The 12,980-nt window shown below is 43.6% G+C and overlaps 1 protein-coding gene across 1 annotated transcript in view; it reads right to left on the bottom strand.

Moving 5' to 3' along the window:
• Positions 1 to 12,980, bottom strand: part of mettl26 (methyltransferase like 26) — a 68,789-nt gene that overhangs the window by 8,576 nt on the left and 47,233 nt on the right. Inside the window, exon 4 of the mRNA XM_043711127.2 lies at positions 34 to 101. Within this exon, the coding sequence (XP_043567062.2) occupies positions 34 to 101 (68 nt within the window). The remainder of the gene's footprint in view (positions 1 to 33; positions 102 to 12,980) is intronic.

The following is a 12,980-nucleotide window of genomic DNA, read 5'->3' as shown; positions in this document are numbered from 1 at the left end:
AAAAATTTAAAACAAAACTGTCAGCAAACTTACCTTTGCCTCAAACTCAAATCAAAATCTACGTTGCTTTGTGGAGTAATCACACCATTGATCGCGTAGGGCTGTGGAAAAGAACAGTGTTAAATTACAATAGTCAATGCCTATCAAAATATCCCTTCCAGCCATCTTACTTTCAGGTACTAGGGCTCCCAGTTTGTTGTATCTTTCAGTTACCAACCAGTGTTGCTTATTGTTGTCAGTATTCCTCAATTCTGGATATGTTCTTAGTTCACCTCCTCAGAGATGTTATTACACACTTCTGCAGCAGGTTGGACTTGAACCTTGGCCTCCTGGCTCAAAGGCAGGCATAACACCATTATAGCCCCTCAAATTCCACCCCAGCTCCTTTCAATGCTGAGAGTAAGGTCCTGTCTCATTATCATTAGAGAAGAATAGACCAGTAAAAAATCTTAGCAAAAGGAGGAACTTGTCTTGCATAACAAGAGAGGTTTATTGTATAATAATAATAGCTACAATTAACATGAACTTGTTTAAAATAATTACAACAATAAGAGGTTAGGTATGCCACGTCTGGCTCTATAGGGCTACATACAAGACTGTTGCTCCACCTAAAGACTGTTTCCCATCAACAATTTGGGCAGAGCTCCATATAGCCCAATATTAACCCTATCTGAATCATTCACTTTTACAAAATCAGCAATGCTCCTTGAAACAGTGAAAAGACTCAATAATATCATACATAGTGGATACTAGATGAATGAACATGGGTTATGAAGGGACATGGAAGGGAGCAGAAGAACAGGTTTGTGGGTTAGAGGGCCTCACACTCAGCTGCAGAGCTGGGCTCATCATCAATGACCATCTCAACATCGGCCTTTTCTTTAATTCTTTCGTGGGATGTGGCTATTACTGGCAAAGCTAACATGTTGCCCATCGCTAATTCTGCTTAAAAGTGAGTGGATCCCCAACACCAACTCAAGGGACACCACCACAGAAATCACACCATTTACGGAACTTGCCCATTATCCCTACTCCCTGACTTTGCCAATTTCCGAAACTTGCCTTCAATTGCATCAGTCTTGACTTTAGCCAACTGTCTTTCATGAGAGACATTATCAAGCCTTCTGGAAGTTCACATAAATAGACCTTCCATGGACATTCCTTCGATCACTACTTCAGTCAACTCTTTTAAAAAAAAAGTCAATCAGGTTCATCAGGGATAAGCTACTGCTTATAAATCCAAAATCAAAACAGGAAGTGCTGGAAAAACTCAGCAGGTCAATTGCCTCCATGCAGAAAGAAACAGAGTTAACTTTTATTCTTTATATCTCTTTCCATTGCAGCCAGACTTAGTGAGTTTTTCCAACACTTTCATTTCAAATCTCCACCGTGTGAACTTGAATCATTGCTTACTGCTGCCCCACCGGCCCCTTGAACCTGCTCCACCATTCAGTAAGATCATGCTGATCTGATTGTGTGTTGGATTCCACATTCCTATCTACCCCAATAATCTCTGACTCCCTGCCGACTGAATATCAATCTATCTTTGCCTCCTGTTTCTATTTTCTATGATGGCTGTACCACTCAAACCCAAAAGCACCAATTTGACATTCTTCCCTCTGCAGGCTGGTGCAGGATCAGAAATTACCTGGTGCTGGATTTGTCCTGACCCTTATTTTGAGGGACTGAAATCATTGAAGATGATAGCATCCTCACAAATAATCCATTCTTAACATCTCACCTCCCACTCATCCCGTAGACAGGTGTAAGCCAATGCTTTCCAAACTTCCTCAAAGTGGGGTGGCATTGTGGCTCAGCAGTTAGCACTGCTGCCACACAGTGGCAAGGACCTGGGTTCAATCCCAACCTCAGGTGACTGTTTGTGTGGAGTTTGCACATTCTCCCTGTGTCTGCATGGGTTTCCTCCGGGTGCTACGGTTTCCTCCCACAGTCCAAAGATGTGCAGGTTAGGTGGATTAGCCATGCTAACTTGCCCATAGTGTCCAGGGATGTGTAGGGGAGGTGGATTAACCATGGGAAATGCAAGGTTACAAGGATAGGGTGGCAGGGGGTGGGGAGTGAGTCTGGATGGGTGGTATTTGGAGAGTCAGTGTGGACTGGTTGGGGCGAGTAGTATGTTTCCACACTGAAGGGATTCTATGATTTTCTCTCCGTGTTGAGGTCTGAAAATTATCATGATCCTTTGGTGCGAATGGGAGGACACCTACAACTGGTATAACTTTGCCAGGGCTCCATGGCATTCACTGCTACCACATGAGCTCGCCGGCCTATTGTGGAGTCCTGATGCTCACTTTGGGAAGTCCTGCAGTCAGCAATGTCTCTCATATCTCACCCACTCCCCCACATCCCAATCACAGCAAGGAACTCAGCCAAATTGCTCCACATTACACTGCTTCAGCATTGATACCAGATTTGTGTGAAATCCAGTGTAAGCACTGAAGTGAATAACTCATTTCAGGAGCTGGTTTCAGTAACAACCAGTTATGTGGATACAGTGTAACCACATTATTAATTTCTAAGTGTTGCAGAGCTTAGTGCACAAATCAAAACTAAAAAAAACACGTCAATTTATCATTCTTCTTTGGGTGGGAGGTCACATCTGCTTTGCCATGGCAACAGCTTAGCCAGGTACTGATCTGATAAAACATGTTAGGAGATGAATGGCACTGTCAGATGTGAAAACAGACAGTCACCGTTATATCTGCAATAACCCACAGACAATGAAGCATGAATATCCCCTAGATGACCAGAAGTCTTTTTTAAAACACAAACTGGAAGCTTTCACACCCATGTTGAATCAGATATACAAATGTAACACTCCTTCCATGAAAAAACTTTCTGCTCTCATATGATCATTTTATCATGAAATTTGGAAATTATTGGATGCCGGGAGTCAGGATGTGGAGGTGCCAGTGTTGGACTGTGGTGGACAAAATCAGTAGTCACACCTCACCAAGTTATAGTCCAACAGGTTCATTTGAAATCACAAGCTTTCAGAGCGCCGCTCCTTCATCAAGTGAAGCACTCCAAAAGCTTGTGATTTCAAACAAACCTGTTGGACTATAACCCGGTGCCATGAAGGATCGTTGCTGCATCCACCAATTTTTGTCATTTATATAAATGATTTTGGTGTGAACATAAGAGGTATAGTTAGTAAATTTGCAGACGACACCAAAATTGGAGGTATAGAGGACAGCAAAGAAGACCACCCTTGATCAGATGGGCTAATGGGCTGAGGAGTGGCAGATAGAGTTGAATTTATATAAATGTGAGGTGCTGCATTTTGGGAAAACAAATCACAGCAGGACTTATACACTTAATGGTAAGGTCCTAGGGAGTGTTGCTGAACAAAGAGACCTTGGAGTGCAGGTTCATAGCTCCTTGAAAGTGGAGTCACAGGTAGATAGGATAGTGAAGAAGGCGTTTGGTATGCTTTCCTTTATTGGTCAGAGCACTGAGTATAGGAGTTGGGAGGTCATGTTGCGGCTGTACCGGACGTTGGCCATTTTTGGAACACTGCGTGCAATTCTGGTCTCCTTCCTATCGGAAGGATATTGTGAAACTTGAAAGGGTTCAGAAAAGATTGACGAGGATGTTGCCAGGGTTGGAGGATTTGAGCTATAGGGAGAGGTTGAATAGACTGGGGCTGTTTTCCCTGAAACATCTGAGGCTGAGGGGTGACATTATAGAGGTTTACAACATTATGAGGGGCATGGATAGGGTAAATTTTCCCTGGGGTGGGGGAGTCCAGAACTTGATGATATAGGTTTAGAATGAGAGGGAAAAGATATAAAAGAGATCTAAGCGGAAACTTTTTCATGTAGAGGCTGGTACGTGTATGGAATGAGCTGCCGGAGGAAGTGGTGGAGGCTGGTACAATTGCAACATTTAAAAGGCATCTGGATCGGTATGTGAATAGGAAGGGTTTGGAGAGAGATGGGCCGGGTGCTGGCAAGTGGGACTAGATTGGGTTGGGATATCTGGTACACATGGACGAGCTGGACTGAAGGGTCTGTTTCTATGCTGTACATCTCTATGATGCTCTGACTATATCTTCTGAGGGAGTCAGGACCAAGCACTCCCATATCATGTGCATTAGGTAGTAAAGTTCTCCATCAAAATACACCTGAGTCCATTATCAGGTCTGAACTACTTGAATACAATTTGGGAGTGATTTCACACCAGCAATTGTATGAACTCATTGAATAAACCTCCCGTTAGCTGCTTTAATGCACTGTAAATATGCAACACTCGATTCCTAAATTCTGCTGCAGATTTGTATCATCAGGATTAAGCATTTTGAGGATCGGTTGTTCATTTTAAACCTGAGATAGATACATATTTGTTAAGCAATGGTATTATGGGAAGTGGACAAAGGCAAGTTTATGAAGTGAGGCCACAAATCAGCCATGATCTCACTGAATGGTGGAACAGGCTTGAGGGGCTGAATGGCCTACTCCTGCTCCTACAATCCAAGCCTAGACTTACAGTATTTAAAATAAGTGAACAATATACACAATCATCCAGTGCCTTGCATCATGAGACAGGAAACAAATCCAGCATGTGCAGCATTATGTTATACTTCCATGAATGCTAACACTATTCACAATCTCAGGATGTGTTAAAGTGCCTTACAGTCCATCACTGAGGTCACTACTGCAACGCTGAAAACATGGCAACCAATCTGCCTCACCACAAAACTCCAACAAACAGCAATGGAATACCAACCAGGCCCATCATACATCACTGTCAATGCTTGCACAGAGGATACTGCTTAAGGTAAAATTTCACATTCTTTCTCATGCTTTACTTCAGTGACAAAATTTCAGGTTTATGGGCACCAGCCATCTCCTCTTCACCATGGAAATGCGACCCCTTTATCCATCCATCTCCCATCAGGATGGTCTCAGGACTCTCCATCTCTTCCTGAAAAGAAGGCTTGAATCTTCCCCATCTACAACCACCACCCTCCTCTGCTTGGCCAAGCTGGTCCTCACCCTGAACAACTTCCCCTTTAACCCCTCCCACTTTCTTCAGGTCAAAGGTGAGGCCATGGGTACCCACATGAGCTCCAGTTATGAATGTCTCTTTGTGAAGGGTACGTGGAACATTCCTTACTGTAGTCCTATTCCAGCACCTACCTGTGATGCTTTCTCTGGTATATCAATGACATCATTGATCAATTTCACTTCTAATTTCCATCGAAAGAACATAGAACATTACAGCGAAGTACAGGCCCTTCGGCCCTCAATGTTGCGCCGACCTGTGGACCCAATCTGAAGCCCATCTAACCTACACTATTCCATTCTTGTCCATATGTTTATCCAATGACTATTTAAATGCCCTTAAAGTCGGCGAGTTTACTACTGTTGCAGGCAGGGCAATCCATGCCCCTGAGTAAAGAAACTACTTCTGACATCTGTCCTATATCTATCACCCCTCAATTTAAAGCTATGTCCCCTCGTGCTAGCCATCACCATTCAAGGAAAAAGGCTCTCACTATCCACCGTATCTAACCCTCTGATTATCTTAAATATCTCAATTAAGTCACCTCTCAACCTTCTTCTCTCTAACAAAAACAGCCTTAAATCCCTCAGCCTTTCCTCGTAAGACCTTCCCTCCATACCAGGCAACATCCTAGTAAATCTCATGTGAACCCTTTACAAAGCTTCCACATCCTTCCTATAATGCGGTGACCAGAACTGTACACAATACTCCAAACGTGGCCACACCAGAACTTTGTACAGAGTCCTGCTCTCAGTTTCACCTGGTCTAGCTCTGACTCCTCCTTTTCCTTCCTCGACATCTCTGCTTGCATTTCTGGGGACAGGCTGACCACTGATATCCATTACAAACCCAATGACCTCCACGGTTACCTGGACTATACATCCTCACACCCTGCTTCCTGTAAAGGCTCTATTCCATTCTCCCAGTTTCTCCATCTTTGTCACATCTGTTCTGATTATGCCACCTTTTACAGGGGGCCTTAGAAAAGTCCACCTTTCTCCTCCACCAGCATAGTTTGCAGGGCCCTTAGCCATGTCTGACCCATTTCCCACACTTCGCTCACCTCTTGTCTTCCCTCCCATAACATGCATAGGGTCCCTGATCTTTATTTTCCATCCCACCAGCAGTTCCATACAAAGGATCATAAGACTCCAATTCCACAACCTCTAGCAGGATGCTACCACCAGACACATACTCCCCTCCCCTCCCCTCTTTCATCAGCCTTCTACAGGGTCCGTTCCCCCAGAGCACTTTGGTCCACTTCTCCTCCATTCACACCGAACATCTTCCCCTGAAATCGCAGGAGGTATAGCACTTGCCCATTTACCACCTCCCTCCTCAATACTCAAGGACCCAGACCCATCTTCCAGATGAAGCAGCGCTTTACCTGCACTTCACTTAATCTAGTCTACTGCATTCACTGCTCACAATGTGGTCTCCTCTACACTGCGGAGATGAAACACAGAGTGGGTGACCATTTTGCAGAACACCTACATGTGTCAGCAAAACATGACCCTGAGCTTCCAGTTGCCTGCCACGTCAACATATCACAGTGTTTCCTGGCCAACATCTCTGAGTAGGGCTTGCTACAGTGATCCAGTGAGGCTCAACTGGAAGAACAACATCTCATTTCCTGCTTGGGGACCCTGAAGCCTTCAAGGCTCAATATCAAGTTCAATCATTTTACAGCCTGAACAGCTCCTTCCACCTCTTTTATCCACTCCCACACCGCCTGCCTTGTCATCACCAGAGCCTGCCTTTAGCACAACCAACCCATTCTCAGCTTTTCTCTTCCTCTGGTTTTCCCCTTGTCTGCCTAACTGTGTCTCGTTGGGCTCTGTCTCCATCTATCTACTCCACTCCTTTTGCTCCACTCCCTATCATCAGCCACCTTTTCCTTGTTACAACCAGTTCTGAAGAAGGGTCACTGGACTCAAAGAATTAAATCTGCATTCTCTCCACAGATGCTGCCAGACCTGCTGAGTTTTGTGAACAACTTCTGATTGCATTTCAGATTTTCAGCATCTATTATTCTGTGTTTTATTCAAGTACCACCTGTCATTGAACAGTGCACCTGGGCAGCTCCTCATGATGGGCAACTGAGACGCAGCAGCTACAGATTAAATTTGGACCTTATGGGAGAAGGTATAAACCTTTCCCCCCTGACTGGCACTCAGCAATTGTACTTCGCTGAAAGATCAAGGGCTGGCTCAATCGACTCTCCTTCCAGTTGGATGGTTGTGTCCATCACTTGGTCGAAGGGGAGTTTCTGCAGCTGTACATACCTTGTGCCACATAGAGGTGGCATTACTACAAAAAGCAGGCAATGCCTCAGTTTAATATCTCAACTTTTCTTTGTGGTACAAGGAGACAGCACTTCTTAAAATATATTTGTTGACAGGATCTGGGTAACGCTGGCTGAGCCAGCATTTAATGTCGATCCCGTTGACCCTGGAGCAGATGATGGTGGTGAGCTGCCTTTGTCAACTGCTGCAGTTCTTCAGCTGAAGGCACACCCTATAATGCTGTTAGGGAGTACTGAGAAAGCTCAATTGCTTTAAAACATTTGGCAGGGCTTTAGCATTGGAATTTTGACTAAGGAGTTTAAAGTGGCGATGAAGTAATAACAGACATGATGAGGGCCGAAGGCCTGTTCTGCGCTGTATTGTTCTATGTTCTATATAACATTTGTAAATTCCACCCAAGGAAGGAAAGGTTAGTGGGTAGAAGAGATGCTGGGAAAGGTTGTTAGGCTCCATGAGCAGATTACATTTCATAAGAAGTATGGCCAGATGAGTGAGAAGCTCTCAGACACCAAGGCAAGAATTCAATTAGATTCAGACACGAGTGAGGGCATTCAGTGAAAGAGAGAATTTGAATTCACTTCCTTCATAAAAGTGTTGCCAATTTAATTAGTGACCTGTATGAAGAGACAAATTAACTATTTATTCCTGAAAGAAGATAGGTATAAGTACAGTTTCAAAATTACCTTTAAAAATACTACTAAACGTTTCTCAATGAACAAACTGGTAGTTTGGGCAAAAGGAAATTGTGGTCAGTCAGGTTTCTAGATATTGACGATATGTACTACCTTGCTTCCACCTGACCTACCAATCAGCCAACAAAAGAAGAGAAAGTGGAGTCGCAGGTACATAGGATTGTGAAGAAGGCATTTGGTATGCTTTCCTCTATTGGTCAGAGCATTGAGTACAGTTGGGAGGTCATGTTGCAGCCGGATAGGACATTGGTTAGGCCACTTTTGGATTCTGGTCTCCCAGGAAGGATGTTGTGAAAGCATTCAGAAAAGGTTTGCAAGGATGTTGCCAGGGTTGGAGGATTTGAGCTATAGGGAGAGGCTGAACAGGCTGGGGCTGTTTTCCCTGGAGCATTGGAGGCTGAGGAGTGACCTTATAGAGGTTTATAAAATCATAAGGGGCATAGATAGGGTAACTAGACAAGGACTTTTCCCTGAGTTGGGGGAGTCCAGAACTTGAGGGCATAGGTTTAGGGTGAGAGGGACAGATTTAAATGGGACCTAAGGGGCAATATTTTCACGCAGAGGGTATAGCTTGAATAGAATGAGCTGCCAGGGGAAATGGTGGAGGCTGGGACAATTACAACATTTAAGAGGCATCTGGATGGGTATATGAATAGGAAGGGTTTAGAGGGATATGGACCAAATGCTGGCAAATGGGTCGAGATTAATTGAGGATATCTGGTTGGTGTGGATGAGTTGGACCAAAGGGTCTGTTTCTGTGCTGTACATCTCTAAGACATTCAAACCCTTATTTAGTTGAGCATGCATTGCTCTGCATCACTACTCAGTATCGTATTTGGTGTAATGTTTCAGGTGTGACCCAGCAGTAGCACTTTAGCCTCTGTGGCTGAAGACGGGGAGGGGGCTCACATGAACAAGGACTTGCAGGAGACCATTCAGCCCCTCGAGCCTGCTCACCATTTAATAAGATCATAGCTGATTTGAATGTAACCTCAAACCCACATTCCCATCTGCCCTTGGACAACCTTTCACTGCCTTGATCAACAACAGTCCATTCATCTCTTCCTTAAGGGACTCTGCTTCCACCATCTTTTCAGGAAGAGTTCCAAAGACTCATGACCCTCAGAGAGAGGAAAACAAAAAGCCTCATCAGTGCTCTGTTAGGGTGACTCTGAATTTTTAAGACATTGAACCCTAGTTCTTGATTATCCGAGAAGAGGAAACATTCTTTCCAGGTCTCCCTTTGTCAAGATCCCTCAATATCGTAATATTTCAATCAATTTGCTCCTTATTCTTCTGTGAATACAAGCCAAGTCTATCCACCCTTTCCTCATAGTATAACCCATGCATTCCAGGTATTAGGCTAACACACTGGAGTGGTACAGAATGATGTATATACTATTAGAGGAGTCAACTTCAGAATTGATGTTAAACTGAGACTATGTCTACTTTCTGAAGTGGATGTAAAAGTTCTAATGACACTAATTCCAAGTCGAGCAGGGAAATTGTTGGCCTAATGTTAACTCCTTAATCAACATCACCAAAACAGGTTATCATCGTCTTCACATTGCTGTTTGTGAAAGTATGTCAAATTGGCTACCATGATTCCTACATCACTTTAATGGCACTAAAATGCTTTAGAACATCATGAAATGCAGGTCTTTCTTTCAGCACCTCCTGGCATTAGTGGAGGCCGGTGGGGAGCAGAGGAAAGAGTGAACATCGAATCAGCCAGAATTCATACACTATACTGCGATGCTCAGACACCTGCTTGAACATCTGTGCTAGAACACGCCCAGTGCAGGCATAACTGGCTTCAAGTGTGATATTCAGCAAGTAACATGCCCAAGGTAGCACAGTGGTTACCTCACTAGTTTAGCAAACCAGAGGCTTGGACTAAGAATTCAGAGACAGGAGTTTAAATCCCACCATTGCAGCTGGAGAATTTAAATTTCAATTCAATAACACTGCTGCCTCACAGCGTCAGAGACCCGGGTTCGATTCCCACCTCAGGCAACTGTCTGTGTGGTGTTTGCACATTCTCCCCGTGTCTGCGTGGGTTTTCTCCAGGCGCTCCGGTTTCCTCCCATAGTCCAAAAATGTGCAGATTAGGTGAATTGGCCATGGTAAATTGCCCGTTGTGTTAGGTGAAGAGGTAAATGTAGGGAAATGGGTCTGGGTGGGTTGCTCTTCGGAGGGTATGTGGGCTTGTTGGGCCGAAGGGCCTGTTTCCACACTGTAAGTAATCTAATCTAATCTAATCTAATCAATTAGCTGAATAAAATCTGGAAAATAAGATTAGTGCCTGTAATCATGAAACGATTGCACTGCCATTAGAACACATTTGATTCATGAATGTCTTTCAGGAAAGGAGATCTGTGACCTCTGACCCACGGCAGTCCTGGTCAGTGATTCTGAAATACCCTATGAATTGCCTAAAAGATCTTTTAGTTGTATTCAAAAAGCAATCTACCACCACCCTCTCCATGTGGGGTTAGGTGTTCATTAGCAGGAGGTCACCTATGTAATACTGATGCTGTGAGACTTCAGGACAGATTCAGAGTCAATGTTGAGGACTTTTGAGGCAACACCTTTCCAAGTGTGCCACTACTTCAGCTGGGTCTGTCCTGCCTGTGGAACAAGGATGGTAAATGTAGTGATAACAACAAATATTGGACATCACAGCGGGTCAGACAACACCCATGGAGAGTGAGCAAGCCAACAAACAAGACTCTTCATCTAGACTTGAAACATTAGCTTGCTTTCTCTCCACAGATGCTCTTTGACCTGCTCTGATCTTCAGCATTTGTTATTATCAGTACAGTTTCCAGCATCTGCAGTAATTTGTTCCAACATGGTGAATGTGGCATCTAGGATGCCATCTCTCAGGAATAATTTCATGAGTATGATTATGTCAGGCTGTTGTTTTTCTAATCTGGGGGACAGCTCAGCACAGGCTCCCATCTTTTAGCAAAGAGGACTTGGTGGAATCAACATCTCCGAGGGCAATACTGAGAGGTCTATGCAGTTTCATTCCTTTTCTTCAGCTAATTAGTGGTTTCATGCAACATTTCAGATGGCAACTGATCATTAGATTAGATCGTTTAACTTCCAGATTTGAATTCAAATTTCACCATCTGTTGTGGTGGGATTTGAATCTATGTCCCAGAGCATTATCCTGGGTAAACTGATCATTAGTCCAATGACCTCTGCCTCTCATTCTCAGATCCCTTTGTTACAAAACCTGGGATTTGAAGCAAACCCCAGAGCATTAAGCCCAGATCCCTGGACTACCAATCCAGTGGAATTAACACTCTTCCATCAATTTGTAGATGAGGGCCCTCTGAATACCAACATTTCCCACTCATTCGCTATGTAGATAAACTATTCTGTTTTCATCTTTTTGTTAGCACTGTGGATAGGCGTTAACACGCATCCACATGATTTTACATTTGTCACATTCCTTGCAATTCAGCTGACCCTTCTAGATCTCTTTGTATCCTTTTCATTATTTACTTTCCCATTTAACTTTGTATCATCAACAAAGTTGGATATGTTACCCTCACTCCCTTCATCACTTGATGACACATTTATTGAAATAACCCATTTATCCTCAGTCGTGATTCCTGTTCCTTAACATGAGTGAGGATAAATGGGTTATTTCAATAAATACCACATTTATTGAAATAACCCATTTATCCTCAGTCGTGATTCCTGTTCCTTAACATGAGTGAGGATAAATGGGTTATTTCAATAAATAAGTTTCCTATCCCTTAACTATTCCTATATCCTTTCCAATGATGCTGCCTGGGCTGGAGGGTCTGAGCTATGATGAAAGATTGGATAAGCTGGTATTGCTTTCCTTGGAGCAGTAAAGGTTATGGGAGACCTGACAGAGTTGTATAAGATTGTGAGTAACATAGAATGGAAAGGAATGCACATTTTCCATTAGATATATAAAATGTAACAGAGAGGCAAGAATGGACATTGGACTGCAGGAAAATGAGCTGGAGAAGTAGTAATGGGAAACAAAGAAATGGCAGAGGACACCAGCAGTGGAACAGAACTTCAAGAGAGGCAGAAGACAGAAGGGAATATAGTGGCCATTACTAAAGAGCAAGTGCTCGGGAAGCTGAAAGATCTGAAGGTGGATAAAGCATCCAGATCAGATGGACTGTACCGCAGTGTTCTGAAGGAGGCTGTAGATCTTTTAGGAATCATTGAAGCGAGGGAGAATCCTAGAGGACTGGAAAATGGCTAATGTAATACATCTGTTAAAGAAGGGATTGAGGCAGAAGACAGAAAACGGTTAGCCTGACCACGGTTGTTAATAAGATTTTAGAATCCTTTATTAAGAATGAGATTGTAGATTACTTGGAAGTGCATGGTAAAACAGGGCTGAGTTAGCATGGCTTCATCAAGGGGAAATCATCCCTGACAAATCTGTAAGAACTCTTTGAGGAGGTCATGAGTAAGTTAGACAAAGGAAAGCCAGTGGATGTGATCTATTTGGATTTCCAGAAGGCCTTTGACATTGTGCTGTTGCTGCACTGGAGGCTGCTAAATAAGATAAGGGCCCATGGTGTTAGGGGCAATGTACTGGGATGGATAGAGGATTGGCTAACTGGCAGAAGGCAGAGAATAGGTGTTTTTCAAGATGGCAACCAGTAACTTGTTGGGTTCCATAGTGTTGCGGCCAGAGATATTCACAGCATACATTAACGATCCAGACGAAGGAACTGAGGGATTTGTTGCTAAGATTGCAGATGATGTAAAGATAGGTGGAGGGACAGGAAGAAGCAAAGAGGCTGCAGAAGGGAGAGGGGAAGGTTAGGAGAGGGGGAAAAGAAGTGTCAGATGCAATATAATGTGGAAATGTATGAGATTATGCACTGTGGTTAGAAGAATAGAGGTACAGATTATTTTCCAAATGGGGAAAGGTTTCAGAAATCTG

Source organism: Chiloscyllium plagiosum, unplaced genomic scaffold (genome assembly GCF_037043375.1).
Source record: "Chiloscyllium plagiosum isolate Xiang-an unplaced genomic scaffold, Cpla_swu_hap1 HiC_scaffold_20, whole genome shotgun sequence".
NCBI classification, from domain to species: domain Eukaryota; kingdom Metazoa; phylum Chordata; class Chondrichthyes; order Orectolobiformes; family Hemiscylliidae; genus Chiloscyllium; species Chiloscyllium plagiosum.
Note: the sequence above shows the minus strand (reverse complement) of the source record. Positions and strands in the feature narration are given on the sequence as shown.